A 22,906-nucleotide genomic window follows, 5' to 3' on the forward strand; every position below is an offset into this window, starting at 1 on the left:
ACATAATCTTTCTCATTGAACTAATGATATAAAATGATTACGCAAAATATGGACAATTTAAAAACATAAGCAAGTTATGACAATTTGAAAACATCAGAAAGTTATGATTTTTAGTAAAAGGGCTGTTTGCAACCCTAACTTTATTGATTAATGGGCGCAAACTTTTCACTGTGCATGTTAAGCATTATAACGTCTGGCTTCGAGGACGTAATAACATAACTACACCCGTGCGTAACATACGCTCATGCATTAGCTTTGTGTATTGTTGGCTCATGACTGCAATTAGGATTGCTAACATTAGCTAACATTGGATATTTATTGTATCATAACAACCACATGATTGCAAATTGTTAGTTGCTTCTCTTAGACTGCTTTTGTGTATGCACATAATCCCTGTTTGTGTGTACAAGACGGCAGTGAGTGACAGAGCAGAACAAACAAATTCCTCAGACTGACAATCAATTTCTATTCAAAGCCCCACTCAAGAACTTTAAGTTTTGGTTGATTTTAGCAGTGCCAGTTACCATTGCAGTAGTGTTTTGCCTGAAGGAAGACCACATTTCCCATGAGGACCAGCGGACAGCGTCGTAAATAGTCAGAAACTACTATCACGTATATACAGTACAAACTGACACGATAATACCACAATGTATCAGTATGACTTGTCTTCCCACAGTAGGAACCAACATATTTTACTCAAACTATATATTTGCGGTTTGCAGACATCACATTGTAGTAGTAGTAGTACTTTTGAGTTTGTTACGTGGCTAGTCGTGTCAGTGTGGAACTATGAAACTGGTGGCTAATCCAAAGAGGTTCATTAGGTCTTCAAAAAATTATGCAATTTGTTAATCTTATAGCCAGACCTGTGTGTTCGCTTCCGTACCTGACGGTTTCGGCTACAATTGTTGCCTTCCTCAGAGGTGGTCACGTGAACCTCTGAGGAAGGCAACAATTGTAGCCGAAACCGTCAGGTACGGAAGTAAACACAGGTCTGGCTGTAAGAATAACAAATTGCATAAGCTGGTGGCTATTTATTGCTATCACGCAAATTTCATTAGCATTATCATTTTGATTTGAGCATCCAAAAATCATTTACTAGTTGAGGAGTCACAGAGCTAAGGCTGCATCAAGTCGAAATTCCCTCGTCTGTGAGCTCACGCCAGTGAGTGAAAGTCGGGGCAATGTTGATCCATGACTGTCCTTTTATCCAGGTAGTCTCCCTTTTTCTTGTTTTTGTGTCCTCAGGCAAAAGTTTTCTTTTCTTAGGTTGTTTTGCAGCTTCCACCATGGTAGCAGCATAATGTTGCGTTCTATTTATCTGGGAAGTCAGAGCTGGGAATGGCGTCACTGCCGAGTCCAGTTACGATGTCGGAAATCGAGATTGCCACATCCATGAAAGCTAATTTTGCGCTTGTCTTGTCTGAATACAAACAACTTATGTGAAATTATGCACTCTTTCTGCAACCTTCACACACGGTCGATGAAGAGAAAACAGATGCTATTCTTGGCTGGCGTTAGACTGATTCTGCTTCAGTATGGTGCAGACTAGCAATTATACTCACCAACTGTTTCACCAAGTTAGCCACACTGTCATGTTTTTGAGGTTTTCTTTCTTTAATTCAATTGATATCATCACATTCTTTTTCTCAGCAATGTCTTTTACACGTTTGTCCTTCCCATGCTTGGAAAAACAAAGTTATGTCGATCTCTAATAGGACCAAATGCTATCGATTATGTCCAGATGTTTTGGTTGGATATTGCAGGGTTCACTGTGACATTTGCTACGCCAGCTAATGGCACGGTTGCGTCTAATTTAAATTTTGTGTGCAACTTAAAGGGGTCATATTATTCATTCAAAACACTTCCTTGTGGTCTACATAACATGTATTGGTGGTTCTATGGTCAATATTTTACATAGATTGTTTTACAGACCGGTCATAGCGGCTTTCTGACCGTCTCTTCAGGATGTGCTGTTTAGTAGGCGGTCATACTGTATATACATGCCTCCATTTCGACTGGGTCTTCTCCCCGTCATCCATGTTGTAGTTTTTAACCCTTTCATATTTATTCTACTTAAAGATATAAGTTTAGAACCATACACTACTTTGTACTAGGAATGGCAACATCAGAAGTTGCGTGTGCACGTACGTGCCAGTCTGCCACACAAAACAGTGTCGGACTACAATGGCGGACGCGTGCAAAGCAGTTTGGGTAAATTTATACCATATATGGATACTCCGCTGACGTCATCGCTGCGAAAAACATCACAGGTTGTGCAAATTCCAAACAGCTTATTTGGCGGCAGTTTAAACAAAGGCATGAGACAAAATTTTATAAATATCTCTGCAATGCCGCCGCAGTTTGATATCAAGTTTAATACACAACAGCAAGTACAACAGCAGGTACAGCAGTCTCTCTCTCTCTCTCTATGTCCACTAATTGCTGTACATATCCTACCAAGTCAGACCTACACTGTTTCAATGTCCATTTCTCTGATGATGCAATTGTTGATGCTGATTGTTGATGACAGAAGTGTTGATACCAACCAAACCTACCCCCCCCCCCCCTCCACCCCGGATTGTAAATAATGTAAATAATGTAAATATTTCAATGTATATACTCTGATGATTATCTTGTGTGATGACTGTATTATGATGTTAGTATATATTTGATAGTATATATCTTTATCATGAATCAATTTAAGTGGACCCCGACTTAAACAAGTTGAAAAACTTATTCGGGTGTTACCATTTAGTTGTCAATTGTACGGAATATGTACTTCACTGTGCAATCTACTAATAAAAGTCTCAATCAATCAATCAAACCAATAGGTAGGATAAGTTGTTTTTGAGTAATAGGGCCTAATAAAAATTAGCTCAGAGTCCGCGCTTATTTTAATACACTATTAAGATTAGGTACCAAATACTAATTAGTCTCTTTTCATTTTGCATTGCATTATCTGGTCTGAAAATAGTCAGAGAGAGTGGGAAGAAAGTACCTTTTTTGTTTGTATATTCAATTGTTCAAAAGAAAAATGGTACCATTAACCAATTTTTGTAATGATAAAAATAAAAAATAAATATAATATACGTAATCATCGAGTTAACAGTAGATAGGCATTGTATGATGTATAAAGAATATACAAAAAATAGTAGGTTCGTAACGATTGATCAATATATCGATTTATATTCCTAAATATTAAGTACCGGTATTTTGATCTGTGCTCGACAAGTTTGCCTTCCGGAAGATAGGTATCGAACAAACAACGTTTTAAAAGGAATTGATTAATTTCATCGACACCTGAAAAATATAAACATTAGATTTAAGAACGGCAGACTTTATATGGAGTTTAGCACTTTTAATGGAAATGATATTAAACGTTAAGTCTGTCTGCCCGTTTGTGGCATTATCAACTCAAAAATGGCAGATAGCTCCAGTGGTTCAGAAAGGTCATAACCAATTCAAACTCCACAAGACATCAGTAATTACAACACAAAAACTTTCAGCTACAGCCTGATTGCAAAAGCCACAACAAATAAAACGACACAACATAATAATGTAAAGCCACAAGTTAACTTTAAGCCAAAAAGGATGCAACCGACACAACACAAGTAACAGCGGTGCAAGTTGCGGCGACGTACCGACTTCCGGAACACAACAACATGAAGCGATAACAACTGTCTCCCGAAGAGAAGTCATTTACAAGAAATGGAAGAAAGAGCTATGGAGATTAGGAAGCAAGGAGCATTCACCATCAACAGAAATGTGGGGGCACACATGCTACTGCACACCTGGGACGCTGTCCTTCATCGGCGACGCCAGGGCGGAGAACAGATACTGTCGGGGAACTTTATTTGGCAGGCAAATACTATTAAAATGTTGGTTATCGTAGTTTTATTGAAAATGTTTTGAATATTGAAAATGTAAGCAGAAAACGTTTCCACCTGTTCATTCGACCTTCAAGTGTTGGTTGCATTTTATTCAAATTAGATGTGAATGTATTGGCCATTAATTGTTGTTTACCTGCTTGTTTGTATCCATAATTAATTAATACCTAATTCCCCACAAAAAATAACTGAAATATAGGAAACCTTTTGTTGATTGATTGAGACTTTTTATTAGTACACTGCACAGTGAAGTACATTTCCGTACAATTGACCACTAAATGGTAACACCCGAACAAGTTTTTCAACTTGTTTAAGTCGGGGTCCACTTAAATTGATTCATGATACATATATATACTATCAGATATATACTATCATCATAATATAGTCATCACACAAGATAATCATCATCAGAGTATATACATTGAAATATTTACATTATTTACAATATTTACAATCCGGGGTGTGGGATGTGGAGGGGGGGGGGGTTAGGCTTGGTTGTTATCATCACTTCAGTCATCAACAATTGTATCATCAGAGAAATGGACATTGAAACAGTGTAGGTCTGACTTGGTAGGACCCATAACCTCCCTGCTTGGCACTCAGCAACAGAGGGTTGGAGTTGGGGGTTAAATCACCAAAATGATTCCCGGGCGCAGCGCCGCTGCTGCCCACTGCTCCCCAAGGGGATGGGACAAATGCAGAGGACAAATTTCACCACATCTAGTGTGTGTGTGACAATCATTGGTACTTTAATCTTAATCTTAATATGTACAGCAAGTAGAGAGAGAGAGAGAGAGAGAGAGAGAGAGAGAGAGAGAGAGAGAGAGAGAGAGAGAGAGAGAGAGAGAGAGAGATCAGAAAGCATAAGAAAAAGTATCTACATTTGAATATTTACATTTGATTAGTAACAATCCGGGGAGGGGGTTAGTTTAGGGTTGAAGTTGCCTGGAGGTGTTCTTTTAGTGAGGTTTTGAAGGAGGATACAGATGCCCTTTCCTTTACACCTGTTGGGAGCTCATTCCATATTGATGTGGCATAAAAAGAGAATGAGTTAAGACAGTGGTTCTTAACCTGGGTTCGATCGAACCCTAGGGGTTCGGTGAGTCGGGGTCAGGGGTTCGGCGGAGGTCAAAACACACCCGACTCATCGTGTAGATAAAAACTTCTCCCTCTCTGCGTATTACGGATACGGCAACAGCAGAAGTCAGACTGATTTGCAGGTGTGTAATTTGTTGTGAGTTTATGCACTGTGTTGGTTTTGTTCTTTGAACAAGGTGATGTTCATGCACGGTTCATTTTGTGCACCAGTAAAAAACATGGTAACACTTTAGTATGGTGAACATATTCACCATTAATTAGTTGCTTATTAACATGCAAATTAGTAACATATTGGCTCTTAACTAATCATTATTAAGTACTTATTAATGCCTTATTCAGCATGGCCTTATTGTAACCCTAACCCTCTAACCCTGGCCCTAACCCTAACCAAATAACTCTAAATTAAGTCTTTGTTACTTAGAATATGTTCCCCTAGTGTCCAAAAAACTCTAAATTAAGTCTTTGATACTTAGAATATGTTCCCCATACTAAAGTGTTACCAAAAACTTTGTCTTGAATTTGAAAAAAAACAACATTTTATTTTTCACTAAAAAAGGGTTCGGTGAATGTGCATATGAAACTGGTGGGGTTCGGTACCTCCAACAAGGCTAAGACTCACTGAGTTAAGACCTTTGTTAGATCAGAATCTGGGTTTACCTTACTTGTACTTTCAATATTAATTTCACAGCAACACTGTTTGATTATTTGTTTTGCTTAAAAGTTACTGAATCGATTTCAACTCACTGAATAGTTTCGGTTGGTGTCGTTGTGAAAAAATAATATTGTCCCTGAATCGTATCAGCAACCACAAATTCTGAATCAAATCTTTTTTTAAACGAATCGTTACACCCCTAATAAATATATAAATAACTAATGATAAAACATGGACGTATCGTTACCATTCTTTGTTACACAATGCACTGAGATTAAGTACGTGCGTTTTGAAAATTATACTTTCGCTTTTCGAAACATCAGAATGCAGTTAGGCGCCAAAAGCTTTATTTTGAAGTGCGCACCCGGAAGTAGCTAGAGCAAGGCCTTTGTAGCTACTAGCTTCACGGCGGCAGAGTGAGAAGAAGCACACAATCACTTGTGAAGGACGGGGGAGAAATTCAGTCGCCGCTCGCCACACTTTCCCCCTCTTCTTCACCTCTTGGCGCCGTAAGATAATAGTTGTAAGGTAAGACTTTTGTGTCGTGCTCTGGACGAAAGCCTCCGGGTTTCGTGGCCTGTGGTGGCTTGAGGGCCGTTGTGCTCGGCGCTGAAGCCGCTCGCTGCTCTCTCTGGTCGGGGCTACATCACGTATGGCGCTCTTTGCAAACACCCGCGCCTGGCAGCTCTATAGTCCTCATTTAAAGGGAAATATTCTGCCTTTTCTGCTTAGGACTCACACACAACCACAAACAAGTCGCATTGTGTACACCGGTGGCCTTAATATTCTCCCACATTCAAAGCGGCCCAAGGAACATCGGGAGGTGTTGAAATGCTGAGAATGAGAGCAGTTTGTAGGTAGTTTGTTGGAGAAGGAGACACACACCCCCTTTCATTCAAAACTTTGTCAAGAAACATGGGGGAGTTTCCTCTTTTCACTTAAAACAATTGCACACATTCGTCGTCGTCGCCATCTCATATTAATTTTGAATGTGGGGAGTATTTTAGGTGGATACATAAGAATAAATCATATTGAAGTTATTTACATGAGGGGATTATTGTGTGTTTTCACGCCGCCGCAGTGAGGCAATGGTGGCTCCGCGATCATGGCAGTAGTGGTTCGTCCAAGACGTCGCAGCACATTTTGTGATTTATTAACAAAAGAAAAGAAAACATCCACTCTCATTCGAATGTAAATATTAATCTTGAAATGGCCCAGTGTGCTGGAACATTTATGGCCATCATTTAAAAAAAATCTCACACTGAACAAAAATGCACACATTTCTAAGAGGCGCATCTGAGGCTTGTTTTTCAAACAAATGCATCCTTCATGCATAATGCTAACAGTTTTTGCAAAATAATACAAAATATATTTAAGTAAGCAAATGTTAAGCAATTTTGAAGAATCCTATTTTTGCAGGTAGAATGGATACTAAATGAGTCAAACGTCTTATGCTATTAGTTTATTTCAAACATGCATACAGTTACAATGTGGTGCTTCACACATTTCCAGTTTCTCATTACAACATGTCCGAAAAGGAGTGGGAAGAAGCAGAGCTCATTTAATCCTACTCCTTTGCCGTTTCATAGCAATTTGGTACAACACGTTAGTTTGTTCACTTCCTGTGCTTAAGCTGTAACAGACAATTAAACTATAACGTTTTATTTAACAGTTGTCTATAAGTTGGGCTTCACATAATGAGATGAATAAGTGATTTTTAAAATAAGAGTGAAGATGTTTATTCTACAAATGTTGATAGATATTGTTTGTTATAGATATTGAAGCATTCGGTCTGAGCACAACGAAACGCATTGGATCATTTTAGTATTGCTTTCACCCAGGCGGCTGCTTTTTAGATGTTGTTGAATTGATCCTGACTTAACCCTGAATGTTCTTATCTAACTTTTAATGACTGCTGATGTTGCGTTCACAGGCGTTTGCTGTTGTTATTTATCATTTTTGGAAAACTCACATTCATCCTTCATTCTCTACAAATGCATCAGCATCAGGGCTGTTGTAAAAATCACACTTGCAATTTTTAATTTGTAAATCAAAACCATTTTCTGTATTTTACTTAGCGAGCTGCATCGGAAGCAAAAACTTGAAATTTACTCTGGGAATCATTTGCATGACAGCCAACATATGCTTCCTCCTCGCCCTACCCATCCACAATCAAATGTCTTCGCCGGTCAGGCTGAGTTGGTTTTACTGCCCTGGGTTTACCCGCTGACGACCGACGTCACTGGCGAGGCATTGCTATCATTCATCAGCTTGCAGGTGAAGAAATCGCATTTATCACTTTTCTTTTTTTACTTTTCTTTATTACGAGCATGAATGTACTGTCGTCCTGTGACCGAATGTGTCATGTTTTTTAATGGGGTTATTATTATTTGATGATTATAGTAAAACAAAAAACTGTCCTTCTAGGACCTTCCATGAGAGCATTGGATATTTGTTTAAAGCAGAACAATGAGAAGCACAATCTCAATTCTAAGCAAGAAAATCATGATTGCCTTTTTGCGGAATCTTGCAGCTTTAATTAGCAGAATAGATGATTCAGCGTTTATGATCCGGGTTTTAACTAGCTATGTCTTAAACAATGTGTAGGATGCTCTTGTCTTGTTTTTTCCTCTTTCATTGCTTCTTTATTGGAGTTTTGTGCGCACATAGTTTCTTATGGCGTATTTCCCCATATATTAGCAGATTGTTCCATTTACATAATTTTATATCATGCACATTCATCACATTCTATACTTTGGTTTTTAAGAAATTAAGACAAAACAAAACGGTAGTTTTATTAGCATTATTATTTAACTCCTTAATGTCTTGTTTTGCTTTGAAGAGACTTCATTGGTCTTCTTTATGATGTTCTTCATGAGAGGTCCCAGAAGGACCGTTGAGAAATGGGTCTTATTTTTTCCAGAAAAAACATGGCATGCTTGCTCACTCCACAATACATTCATTGTAACGATGACAATGATGGTCAGCACACCTTGCTGGCCAGGGTAGCCGAGTCAATTTGCCCTACTCGCTGGGGTCAGGCACAGTGAGGAAGAAGAGTCAGCAGCATGTAGTTGTGATTGAACTATACTTAAAAAAAAAAAAAAGTTTAGATATTTAGAAATAAGATCAGATGTTAGTGGATGCAAGTGTGTGAATCACTCACACTCTGGTCTTAAAGCAATTTCAATCAAGAAAAGCAATCGTCTTTGAGTGCTATCACGTCCTTACACTTATTTTCTTTTTCATTTTTACATTAGAAGGTGGCCAACCCTTAAAAGCCCCGGGCCATGTCTGGACAGAGGAAAGGTGCTGCAGCTCGTCTGCCTAAATGTGCCTTCTGCCGAACCAGCCGGGAAAAAGAGTGCGGGAAGCTACTGGTGTCCGACAGCCAGAAGGTGGCAGCCCACCATAAGTGCATGGTAAGCACAACACAACAAGACGACCGACCACTCATAGCTTTTAAAAATTACATTAGCTGTCACTTGTAAACATTGCTGCATAGTTTTGTCCAGAAGAAATTTTATATTCTATCCTGATTTATTTAGCTTTTTGAAAGTACTTTTTTTCAACCAATTACGGTAAATAATGTATGCATGTTAGCAAACACTGAGGTTATAGCCTCATTTCAGCTGAAAAATTTAATTGCTTTTGACATTATCACACCTAGTGGGCAGATAAATCAATACAAAAAAACAACAATACTCCCAAAATAATTCTTCAAAAGTGATGATGAGACCAATTTTATAGCTATAAGGTTATGGAAGGCAGTCATTTAGGGAAATTAATCAATCAATCCCTCTGTTTGCAATGGATGCCGTGTGGATACGGTTAATAATGTGAGAGTCCAGTCCCTAGTGGGGCCAGCAGGGGATCCTCTTGCATGTTCCACAAACAATCATACATATACAACTCAAATACATAAAGGGAAAAAGTGTATCCATATACAGCATATTTTTTATACCACTTTAAAGCTGTTAAGTGTCCAAGAACACAAACTGTCATTTTTTAATCTAGCTGCTGTAAACACGTACTGTACTAGTACTACTACAATAATGATGATGCATTTATTCACCTCACCCTCCCGAACAATTTACTCGTTCATTAAATATATTAGTCTGCATTTATTAACATATAAATCATACTCTTTCTTCTGCTTTTGATATGTTCATGAGGAGTTGCATGGCCTTGCTGTCAATGAAATGCCCATTTAGACCCATTCACCTATGTATACTACTACTTGGGGCTTTTATTGTGAAAACTGGCATAGGATGCTCGCTGAACAAACTAGAAAGCATTGACAAGCAGGTAGTCTAAATACAAAATAATAGGCTGCCATGTCAAAACAAAATACTGGATGTGCTAACTCTTTATTTACTCTGTATTGTCTCAACTTGCATTTGTCACGTGTAGAATGTTTGGTATTGTTTTAGATTAGATAATTTTTACAATGCTTATGGCCCTTCCCTAAAACAAATATGATCTTGAAAGACCTATTTGCACCTCCAGATTCCTGACTTTTATTTCAATGAAAGGGTATGTCTTTAAAACTAAAATGATTAATATCAAAATCTCTTATTGCCTTTATCATTGAAGTGTAAACATGTCAATTGTTGGGGGGTTAGTTACTATTTATCTCTTCATTTCTAAGGGCTGTTTGTACTTGATTCTGAAGAGAGTTCTGAATTAAAATACATTTTAAACCTTATCTGTGATAAAGGTTGGAAATTACTAACTTTTTGGGCAGCGTTTACGTGCAATTAATCTTGAAATTATGTTATCTTTATAATAAAAATTTGGCTTGTCAGAAAAAAGGTGTTTGTGGTGGTAACTTATTTATCTCGTGAAATACATTATCTTTTTTTATGTATTGATGCAAACACATGAGGGAACATATTTCTCCCATCCTCTCCTCCCTTCACTTGCTCCCAGTGAAGCGTAGAGGGAAATTTAAGATCGTCACGTATGTCTTCAAAGCGCTCAATGGTCTCGCCCCAGCTTACATTAAAGATCTCCTGGACCAACCCACCAGCTCCAGGCTTGGTCAGTGCCTTAGATCGGACAACCAGATGACCCTGAAGGTCCCACGGTCAAACCTAGTGACAAAGGGAGACCGTGCTTTCTCAGTGATGGCAGCTAGGTTATGGAATAAGCTCCCCCTGAATATTAAGTCCGCCACCACTCTGGACTCTTTTAGAGCACGGCTTAAAACTCACCTTTTTATCGCAGATGACTTTTAATTTATGTGTTCATTGTGAGTCTTAAATGTTTAGTTTAGATTCCTTTGTGTGTCTCAGTCTCTGTTTCTGTTTTTTTGTTTCTCCACTCGGGCTGATGTAACAGTTGGTTGGGGGGCGCATAATAAATGAAAATAACATAACATAATATAACATCATGACAAGCCACACTCTTGTATTGAGGTAATTTCACCTTTTATTCAATGGTCTTTGAACGCACCATAATTGTGTGCTGGAGTGAAAATTACCCATAACCTTCTTTGATGGTGCCACGTTACCATTTTTTCACCTGGTTCCCCAAATACAGATGCTCTGAGTGTCAATTCATAAAGGTGAGATTTCATTATGTCATTGCATCTTTGTTGCGTGCTAGTGCACATATTTAAGTTAACTGCCTGTAGCCCTGTGATGATCACATCATTATCCGCAACCTATTTGGCGTTCTGGACTAAGATCGTTTCACCTTCTCAACCCATCCCAGGATTCCCCGGAAAGTGTAGTATGTTTAAGATGGACTGGAATTTTCATTTCATTTGGAGCTGTCTATAAACATACAGCATGTTAATTACACATATTGTGTCTCGTTTATCTGTCTGTCAGTACAATACAGTAAAATTGAGCATATTTAAGATATAGTTTCAAATGATGAGTAATCATAATTATGTTATAAATTGTGATTGATCTAATTTAAACGAAAAAATCAGCTGTTAATCTTGCTTACATTTAAGCTTGTTCAGTTTTGATTAATAATAGGGATGTGAATCTTACAACAACTCACGATTCAATATGATTCGTATTCTTGGCGTGACTGTACAGAATCAATTCTTGAGTCAAACCAATTCTCATAAAGTATATTATTTGGTTTATAAATGATAATAAACCTTTCAAAACAAGTTACAAAAGCTCCTATTGGCTTCTGACATATAGTGTAATACATGCAGCAAGTACGGTAAGCTAAAAAAATATTTAACTATTTAAAAATTGATTTGTGAAAATTATGTATTGATTCGGAAGTGTGATGGAAATCTATTTAGGCTGGTACCCAACAAACAATTTCATTTTATTTTGTGTATACGTTTTGTATTATACAGCTTTTCTCTTCGGCCCTGGTCTCGTCACACTCGGAGAGCGAAAACATTGGAGGGTTTTGCGTTGAGGATGTGAAGAAGGAGATAAAAAGGGGAAACAAATTGGTGAGTCTTTTTCAACATTGCAGTAGCAAAAGATTGTGGGATCTGTTCATTTTTGTAGTTTCTCATTATACTTTTTTGTGCTTGTATTGTTAAACATTTTCAGAGGACCAAATAACTGATCTATAGAGTCCAACTTTTTGCTGTTTATTCGTTGTGTGTACTGTGGTACAGTAGTGGCAATGTTGAGCTACAAACATTGGATGACATTGTCTGTAAAACATTTTCCACAAACGTATCCTATTCCTCTTCTTATCTGACGTCCTTGATGTAAATTACTACCAGTATGTACACTTTTCTGTCTAAACATAAGCCATACATTCAGAGTCTAGAACCTGCATACCGTCCTGTGTTCGTCTAAGTCAGCGGTGTCCAAACATCTCCACAGAGGACCGAATACTGAACATTCAAAGGATACAGGAGGCCGTTTTGATATTTTTCATATTGTGCAAAAGGCTAAGACCATCCATCCATATTCTACCGCTTGTCCCTTTCGGGTTACGTCGACCAGCCTTCCTCCAATGGGGAATTCAAATTGCTAGTCTCTCCCAGATTCTTTTTATGGCAATAAGCTGAAGGTTATATTGAACACCAGGCAGTAGTTGGTATTTTGTGGTTTATTCTCAAAGCTTAGAGGACAAACGTGAGACCAACCCAGTACACAAGCGTTCCCTCGCCCGGTCCAGATCGGTCTCCCCCAAACCCACGGAAGTCCCGTGATACTCTCCTTCCTCCTCCCCACCTCCTGTCCAGCACTGCGCTGTGCTCCTTATCTCTGGAATGGTATGGCAGCCTCAACAGAGACAATAAACAGCGCTCTGACTCTAATCAAGGACACTTGAATGCAAGCACTTTGTACCACACGAGACATTAGCTGAAAGAAGTAACACTTAAATATGGATATGATTCTGATCTGCTTCCCACAAGTCCCCCTTTAAGATCGTCCAATAAGATCTTTATTACTTGTACAAAACTTATAAAGCACGCCCCACATTAAAGTAGGTGCTGTTTTTTTTCTTTAAGCAAGCTAGCAATAAAACAACAGCTTATTTACATGGGAGATAGATGGAGGGAGTCCATGTCAATGTCGTCATGGTCAGGGAAGTAAACCAACAATTCTCGAAAGTCTTAAAGGTACCACTTTGCTAGACCCTCTTTAGTGACACTTAGCACAAGGGGCGATAAAGCAACCGCATGAGGCTATGATGGCCAAAAAAGCTCCGAATGGAGACCAAGACAGACTTAATTAGGTCAGTCCACCTGCCAAATGTGCTTTGAAGCCAATCTTTGAAGGGGTCAGAGACCCCTGAAACTTCAGTAGTTCCCTAGACAGGGCCTGGAGGCCCTTTTTAAGGCCCTCTGAACTGAGCCATCGGAGGCAGTGTTGTTAGGAATGAAGGTACAGCATTGGTCACCAAACATTGCACACACTCCTTCTTCCTTGGCTAGGATGCGGTCAAGGGCTATGCGGATCTGAACGGCCCTGCGGGAGGTCGGGGCAAGTTGTTCAGCAAGTCCCTCAACGGCGTCACGAGTCAGGTTGGTCAGTCAACTTAAAAGGGGCGGGGTAAGTGTGGAGAAAGGGACGTCCAGCGGAAGAAGCAACACAGTCACCCAGGTTTTGGCATCCACCTGAGCCACAGGTTGTCTGCACCCGCTCCTAAGGTCAAAGTTACCAGGCCTTTGGTGGTGATGTCATTAGCACGCACAGATATGAGAGCCTTTGAAACACCACCGAGGTGGGGTGGTACTTTAGGTGCTACAGAGGGTGTAGAGGTAGTTAACGCCCTCTCAAGGACATTAATTTTAATAATTCCTTTAGCGTCTGTATCAGTCAGGTCAACCCCCAAAACAACATATAAGGGACGATGGGCACCACTTACCATAGTATGTTGTCTGCATCCGACACCAATGGTTCAGGGTTGAGTCATAACAAATATAGAGGTTATTACCACGGTAATAGCTATTGTGTCCCCCGTAGTTAATCACACTGCACAGGTCAAAAAATAAGTCTTGCTATCCCCTTTGACCCAGTCTATTTAAAGTCCGCTGTATGTTCTAAGACACTTGTCAGTCACTGTCGTCGGGAAGGAAGAACTGAGACACAAAGACAGTAGAACACGCCCAAGCACCAGTCCGTCAGGGAATACTACCGGGTGTAACATCCTGCCTTTCGTCTATCAATATCAGAGTAATTTAGGTAACAAAACGGGGATAAACATCAAACTTTTCACTTAATGTAACGACACAGATAGTTATGCTGCAAACAAGCAAGAAAAACTAAGAAACATTTAGCATACTGGATTGGTCTCACACAAGGATATACAATATAGAAGTTGAAAAGAGTAATGTAGGTAGAAAATCTCTCTCGTCTCCTGGGCTGAGGGGCAGATGTTGTGGCGATGTCAGCAATGACATCCCCTGGTGATCTGTCAGGTTCTTCAGCAGTAGTGCAGAGGGAGAGGTGGTACCAGGTGTCCCCTCCACCAGCCAGTCGAAGGGCGTGGGACGTCCGCTCCACGACCCCGAAGGGACCAGTCCACCTGAGCTCCATCCACTTGCGTTTGATAACATTGATCTTGACCCTCTCAGCGGCCGGAAAGGAATGTGTACAGAAGAACTGGCACACAAATTCTGCAATTTTTTGTGTAAAATACCATTTTGGTTTTACGCTGAGTCCTCCTTCCATGGGGGCTGCTGGTCCTGGGATGGCCTGTATGCAGCTCATAGGGTGAAAAACTCAAAGGGCGGTAAAACAGTTTTATTCACGGACCTTAGAATAATTATTAACGCTAATTGCAACATGTCAATCCAATTAAATTTGGTCTGTGCACAGATTTTAGCCAATTAGTTTTTGATGTTCTGGTCCATCCTTTCAACCTTACCTTGGGACTCAGGATGGTACCCCAAACCTGTGTTCTAGTCCGAAAGCCTTTTCGACCAAGGCTAAGTGAGTATTTTTTATAATGGTTGCCGTTGTCTGACCTAATCTTTTTGGGGAAACCATGTCGGGGTACTAGGTCATTCACAAGTCATTTAATTACTGATATTGCATCCTCTTTTGAGGTTGTTGTTGCTTCCGGCCAACCACTGTGATTGTCAACACAAGTCAGTACGTACCTTTTCCCCTGTACCGTATTGATCATATCAGTGAAATCGAAGACTATACATTTTTCACACTCACCTCCTCCATATTCTAAATTTGATCTACTAAACTACTATCGATGTGTAAAATCGTTATTTTCAAATTAAAATTAGTTATAACTTATTACCCACGGGAAAAACGTTAAAACTATGGAATGTTTCAGAGTCGGATGATTGTCGATTTTGTTCCAAGGAGTCTGTATCCACCCTCACTCACCCCCTTCTGTTTCTGAAAAAGGACTGTGTTAGTAATACTATCATTTTCAGAAACATCTAAGAAAAAGGTCAGCTAATAGTCAAGTAGCGGAGGGCAGGTCATGTTTGAGGTCAATGTTTGTCTCTTTAGCCTCTATGGTCCACTGGGGGGTGGTGTTAGGGTAGGGGACCCCTTAGCAATATTACAATTAACTCAAACTCATCTGAACCCTAACTTTTATGTAACTTATTCAATATGGTGAAAGTAACAAAATATGCTTATATTTATATTGTCACCAATACTAGAAAAATACTACCCTTATGGCGGATGCTTTAGCAATAGTATTTTGAAATTTTACCACACCTGGTGGCCCCAATAACTCATTAAGTCAAGCTGATGTTGTAGAAAGTTGAATGATGCGGACACGTTTGTTACTGAATACTTTCAATCAGACTTCTGTCTTGACGACTATGTGTATGTAATGAGCAACTATAATTATTTGATATGCTTAAATGTGTAATGTGTCGTTTTAGCTCAGCTGTTGTGTAGCTGCTAGCTTCTCGTAGCCTACAGGTGTGTAAAGTGCAGCCCATAGTTATGTGTTTAACATAACCATGGGCTAAACCTAAACAATTGAAAATGTGGTATTTGGGTGTCGGTGTAATGTTTGGCAGCTACGCCGTGTCTTATCATTGGACCTAAGTTCTTTGGTTTTGTAGGCGAGACAGAGAGCAAGGGAACAATGTGGGACACTATTGTGTCCATCTTATACCATGTTAGCTGTTGCAAAGATAGGTCAACATGAGCAGCCACACCTTGAGTTCCAACATATATAAATAATCATAACATATGGCGAGTCGGGTGGCAGAACACACGGAAGCATCTCAGCCAGCCAGGGTTTTCACTGTTAGAGCAGTTGGATGTCAGCCATTTAGAGCAGTTGGATGTCAGCCATTCCTAGTGTTTCAGGCTGTGGTATGAGCTCATGGAGGAGCCTTGGTAGTGGTGTCACAGCTTGGTGGTTGAGCAGTCAGGTAACACCAGGAAGGTTCCTTCTGTGCGATTTGAATGTCAGGGTACAGTCTGTAAAGGAGGTCCAGCAATCTGAACCGGAAGTGGTTTGGTGACAGGTAACCTTCTTGTGACCCCAGCGAAGCCTTCGACCTTTAAAGAGGAAGCACACAGTTTTTTGGTACCTCTGCATTCAGAATCGAATGGGTGGCTGATAACATTGTCCGTTGACACTCATGTCCAGCAGGGGTCCTGTCGGTACTTCCTGCTGGGGCTCCTGATATGGGCGTCCTCTGCCACGCCTTTGTGTTCGTTTGTTGGCACGACGGAACCTTTCCTGTTCGGAAATGTTCGGACAGTCACGACTCCAGTGACCAGGCTGGTCACGGCCGAAACAGTTTCTACCCCAGACTGGCTTTGAAGCATCCCGTTGTCCACCACCCGAGTCCAACCGTCTGGTCGCACGTCTGTTGAGGATTCTTTCCTCCACCTGTTGGAACTCAAAAGCAAGGTCACCCACTGCTGAATATACCCTAGCTGATCTTTGAACTTTTGGTTCTTTTAACTTTTTATCTTCAGCGATCTGTAATTTAAGTGGTCGTTTCCTTGTTGCTCTGTCATTAGCCCAATTTTGCATGGGATGACTAAAATGTCCATGCCATATGTTGGTTTTGGCACCGTGTATATCAGGGTTAACTTTGTCCAAAGTGTTTGGCCAAAGGTTCCCTCCCTGAGGTACAGGTGGAAAAGCAAGGTCAACAATGGCTTGCATCTAATTATTCCTATTGATTTCTTCCCATTTCACTCAAACAACTAAACAAACAAATAAACAAACTTGCAGCTAACCACAATCAACAGCATACCATTTACGAATACCTTCATTTGTCACTGGAGTAGGGGGCGGTGGCCTAGTCAAAGTCTGGGCGGGTCGTTTGAATTGTCTTGCGCATGCGCGGCAGGCAAAAGACCAATCAGTCCATTCTGTCATATTTGTCTCATTAATCATCGGTTCTTTTGCTGCATTTCGTTTTTCCACGTAATCCCCGTTTGCTTTTATCATACGCCAAACTCTTAAATTCTCGAACACCAACCCTGCTCCTTTTTCTCTCTCACACGAGCACACTCTCACGCAAGCTTTCTCTCTGCGTGTTCCATTTTCACCAGCACACACACACACACACACACACACACACACACACACACACACACACACACGTGTAAGCACTCACACACACACACACACGCACATGTAAGCACTCACGCGCACACACACACACGCAAGCTCTCTCTCTGCGTGTTCCATTTTCACCAGCGCGCACACACACACACACACACACACACACACACACACGTGTAAGCACTCAGCAGCACACACACGAGCACGCGCTAGCACTCCCGCACACACAAGCAAGTGCCTACGCACACACACACACATGAGCCCTCTCTGCTTTTCACTTTACCATAAAACTTCCAGTTACTTTTTTTTATTTTTTTATTTTACCAGACTTTTGAGTTCACGACTTTTCGAGTATTGTAAACTCCCTCTTAACCCTTTCAAGGAACGTTCTCTTTTTTTTTCTTTTTAAACTGTACCTGCTAATTCCATTGTCAACAACCGTCCATTCAATTGATCATTACACAGTAATGATTCATCACATTCCTCCCCGACCGCCATCACATTCCTGTCTGTCACACTTGTTCTTGTCAAACCCCGTGGTCATTGTGTCTCTCATGCCCCATCCGTAACCCGAGAATGTATTTATCGTATTATTCATAAGGACTTAAACCTAGTACTCTCTTAGGGGTGACCAAATCCCCAGGGCAAGCCACACCCGACTATTTGCTTACTCGTCAGTGAAGCAGCCCGTCACGGTAATCTTTATCGTATTATTCAGAAGGACTCTAACCTTGCGAATTTAACATACGGACGGACTTTAACCAAGAACTTTACCGTATTATTCAGAAGGACTCTAACCTTGCAAATTTAATATACGGACGGACTTTTACCAAGAACTTTACCGTATTATTCAGAAGGACTCTAACCTTGCGAATTTTATATACGGACGGACTTTAACCAAGAACTTTACCGTATTATTCAGAAGGACTCTAGCCTTGCGAATTTAATATACGGACGGACTTTAACCAAGAACTTTACCGTATTATTCAGAAGGACTCTAACCTTGCAAATTTAATATACGGACGGACTTTAACCAAGAACTTTATCAGGCACAGATGAAAGATTCAAGACACAATGACGTGGGTTGACCACTATGTACAACTATTATGTAAAATGGCGGACAGGGCAAAAATGCAATCAATCTATCAAAATCACCACTCTGTGCCTGGGATTACAAAACAGTGTTTGACTTACAGACTTCAGGACAGACTCCTAAAGCAGATTTTATCTAAAAAGAAAGGTTCTGCTTACCTTGAATTATGTTTTGGCCAAGTGAGTCTGTCCAGAAGATTGCAAGAAGTCATCAATCAACAGCGTGCCATCTCGGACGAAGCCCCCAAATTGTTGCGTCGACCAGCGTTCCTCCAATGGGGAATTCAAATTGCTAGTCTCTCCCAGATTCTTTTTATGGCAATAAGATGAAGATTTTATTGAACACCAGGCAGTAGTTGGTATTTTGTGGTTTATTCTCAAAGCTTAGAGGACAAACGTGAAACCAACCCAGTACACAAGCGTTCCCTCGCCCGGTCCAGTACACAAGCGTTCCCTCGCCCGGTCCAGATCGGTCTCCCCCAAACCCACGGAAGTCCCGTGATACTCTCCTTCCTCCTCCCCACCTCCTGTCCAGCACCGCGCTGTGCTCCTTATCTCTGGAATGTTATGGCAGTCTCAACAGAGAGAATAAACAGCGCTCTGACTCTAATCAAGGACACTCGAATGCAAGCACTTTGTACCACACGAGACATTAGCTGAAAGAAGTAACACTTAAATATGGATATGATTCTGATCTGCTTCCCACATTATCCAGGGAATAATGCATTAAATATATGTAATGAAAAAACTGCTAAAACCTTGCAGTGTTTCGTTCGTGAGTGCGTGCGCGAAACAGAGCGTACAGACTGACAAGACGGTTTTATTTATTCTGCTAGTTACCTTGAAAAGTGTTTGACAGATATTCATCTAACTTTTAGGAAATGTTTGAAATGGAGTCAGGAACAAGTTATTACATTTTGAAGGTTTTTTTTTTTTTTAGATCCCTGTCTGTATTCAGGACTGTTTTACAATTGAGAGTTAGGGCCGAGCAGAGGTCTGTGTTCCCAGAGTGCTTTTCTAATTTGTAATTTCCCATCGATCCATTTTCTACCGCTTATCCCTTTCGGGGTCGCGGGGGGTGCTGGAGCCTATCTCAGCTGCAATCGGGCGGAATTATCAACTGCAAATAAATTTCGACCGCCACAGATAGATTTGCAGCTCCCTGTTTTTACTCACTGAAAAACACATAATCCGACTGTCTTGGATGTTGCTGGTCATAAAAACTCTGTTCAGTAGATGGCATTGTCACTGTGATTTTTAACACGCATAGTCTGTGACATACCACATCTCTAGATTCCCTTCTGTTTTTAAAAAAAAACAGTTGGCAAGAAAGTCTATCTTTTTAGGGGACTTTTGGAGATTGTAACATAAAAGCATGTATGCCTTTTTACCACCCAGCAACGAGTCACCCACATCTAAAACACTTAAGTCACAGGCAGCTTTGTCTTTTAATTTTTATTTCTAAATTCACAGGGCTTCCACGGGTCATGAAAAAACAATAAAAGTCATTAAATTGATTTTGCGAAAATTAAGCCCTTTAAGGGGAACTGCACTTTTTTTGGAATTGTGCCTATCGTTCACAATCATTATGAGAGACAAAAACACACGTCTTTTTTTTCTTCACGATTTTAAAGATGATAAAAAACACTTGAAAGATGTGGCTAATGAGAGTCACCGTTGTAGCCTTCAAAGCCCTCCTAAAACAATTTCAAACCCTCCAGCCACATTTTATATACACAGTGCAAGTCTGGCTCCCAGTTACTTTTCGAGTTCATTTAACAATTGTACTTATTGTTTTTAAATGATAGCACCAAGAATCCTGCCTTATCTTATTGAGCTGTTGCAGCCTTATTTTCCCAGCAGGACCCTGAGGTCTTCAGGCCAGCTCCTCCTGGCTGTCCCTAAAACCAGACTCAAAACCAGAGGAGATAGAGCCTTCTCAGTGGCAAGGCCCAGACTGTGGAACAGCTTTGCACTATCCATTATATCCTCCCAGTCTCTGAGCCAATTTAAATCCAGGTTAAAAATTTTTTACTCCCTGGCATTCAAATCCAGTTAGACAGGATGTTTTGGTTGTTTTAGTTCTTGTTTTATAAATTTTTTATTTATTACATTTGATTATTTTAGGTGATATATTTTGCACATCTTTTGGTATATTTTACTCTTGTATTTTATTCCTCCTTCTGTGTTACAATGTAAATGTGATATTGCATACACTTTTATTTTTTTTGTCTTTCAAATTGTTTCTTATGTCTGTACAGCACTTTGGCCAACTGGGGTTGTGTTTAAGTGTGCTATATAAATGAATAAACTGAACTGAACTATACATAATGTAATAACAGACACGTTCATTACAATATGTAGTAATATGTTCAATATTTACTGTATTTTGATCAATTTAATCATTTACGGAACTGATTTTTGATTTCTGTTTCCATAGCAGCGCACGTCTGACTTCTGACAACATGTGTGTTCCTACTTCCGTAATCAAACACGAGTGTGTTTTATAATAATGGCAGACTTGGTAATAGACAACAGAGACGACTATTTTTGGGCAAATTAGGATTTACAACCTTATACTTTTGAAGGTAAATATACTGCTGCTTATAGAAGTGAGCACAAGGAAGAGTAAGACGTTGGAGCAGATGGAAGCCGGGAGAGGGGTATGAAAGCGATTTTGACGCTATGAATATGGAACTGGGAGCCAAGCTAATTCGACGAAAATGGATTGCTTACCCAAAATCAACAGGAAAGGTCCCCGGCCAGCTGGACAAGACAAATTTTCATCTTAATCAGGACATAATATATAAATAAATTAAAGTTTTTCAGTTAATCATAACTTTCCAAAATATTGGACAATACAATTGGTACTCAGCCCACCAATCTCTTTTACGGTTGCCTTCCCCCCCCCCGAAAAAAACTTTGAATGCAAGTAAATGTTCGACACTATCGGAAAATATGTATTGTGGTAAAAAAAAAAACATTTATTTAGTCTGAAATTAGTAAAAAAGCAATACTTTTTTAGAAATGCATTCTGGGTGATGTCATTTTGACCTATTGCATTAAGATTAAACATTGGCAGCCACCTTTGTATTTCAATAAATAGTCCCCTTGAGGGCTCATTTGCAATATGTTAATGTTAGTTTATTGAAAAATGATAACCTATTTATTTGTGCTTGTGTATTTTACTTTATGTGAAGCTTCACATTGAAGTAATTTTGTAAAGGCAAGAATCCATCTGCGACGTGTAATGGTGCAACATGTAACATTGGGTGATTTATAGACCTAAGCACAAAATGACATAATAAAGACCACGTCCTCTTTATCTTCCCTAAAAGAACTCTGGGTAATCAATTCAAAGGTTGGACACAACAGCTAGGACATTTGACCGAGTGGGTAACACATCTGCCTTTCACCCAGACAACATTGGTTCAAATCCCGGAGGGAACAAATATTCTTAAAATAATTTTACATCTTTAAGTCATATAGTTTAATGCCAACTATTACGACAAACATTTATCATTTCTATAGTCATAATACTTTTCAGTATAGTTTACGATTTTTAACATTGAGATAACTTCTACTTTTCAAGTATTTCTATATTCAAACCATTTTACAGTTAATAACGTGACAGTCCAGGTCATAGTAAGGCCAGCAGTGGATCCTCTTGTATGTAGACAAGTTAACAGCACAGAGACATCACTAAATGTTGCATAGAGCAATAGTCCATCCCGGGTCCCGACCTGGAACAGCAAGCGCGTCGTCCGTGGAAACTAATCTGTGGCCACCTGATAACCTCTCCACGCAGGAGAGGGGGGCGGAGCAGAAAAGAGAGATGGCAGATCAACTGGTCTAAAAAGGGGCCTATCAAAGGCTAGGATGTATAAATGAGTTTTAAGATGGGACTTAAATGCTTCTACTGAGGTAGCATCTCTAACTGTTACCGGTAGGGCATTCCAGAGTACTGGAGCCCAAAAAGAAAACGGTCCATAGCCCACACTTTTTTGGGGCTTTGGGAATCACTAATAAGCCGGAGTTCTTAGAACGCAGATTTTTGGCCGGGAAATAGGGTACAATACAATCAGCAAGATAAGATGGAGCTAGACCATTTAGTATTTTATTCGTAAGTAGTAAAACCTTAAAGTCGCATCTTAAAGTGCACAGGAAGCCAGTGCGGGTGAGCCAGTATAGGCGTAATATGATCAAACTTTCTTGTCCT

At 40.0% G+C, this 22,906-nt stretch overlaps 2 protein-coding genes across 3 annotated transcripts in view; both read left to right on the top strand.

Moving 5' to 3' along the window:
• ints6l (integrator complex subunit 6 like) overlaps window positions 1-22,906 on the top strand; it is a 173,105-nt gene that overhangs the window by 47,433 nt on the left and 102,766 nt on the right. The gene's annotated exons all lie outside the window — the stretch shown is intronic.
• The window catches only part of phf6 (PHD finger protein 6), a 29,204-nt gene continuing 12,306 nt past the window's right edge, over window positions 6,009-22,906 (top strand). For both annotated transcript variants that reach the window (XM_062045430.1, XM_062045431.1), the window contains exons 1-3: window positions 6,009-6,168; window positions 8,901-9,062; window positions 11,969-12,070. In XM_062045430.1, coding sequence (XP_061901414.1) covers window positions 8,931-9,062; window positions 11,969-12,070 — 234 coding nt within the window. In that variant the 5' untranslated portion in view covers window positions 6,009-6,168; window positions 8,901-8,930. The remainder of the gene's footprint in view (window positions 6,169-8,900; window positions 9,063-11,968; window positions 12,071-22,906) is intronic.

The sequence above is a fragment of the Entelurus aequoreus genome, linkage group LG04, assembly GCF_033978785.1.
Source record: "Entelurus aequoreus isolate RoL-2023_Sb linkage group LG04, RoL_Eaeq_v1.1, whole genome shotgun sequence".
NCBI lineage: Eukaryota > Metazoa > Chordata > Actinopteri > Syngnathiformes > Syngnathidae > Entelurus > Entelurus aequoreus.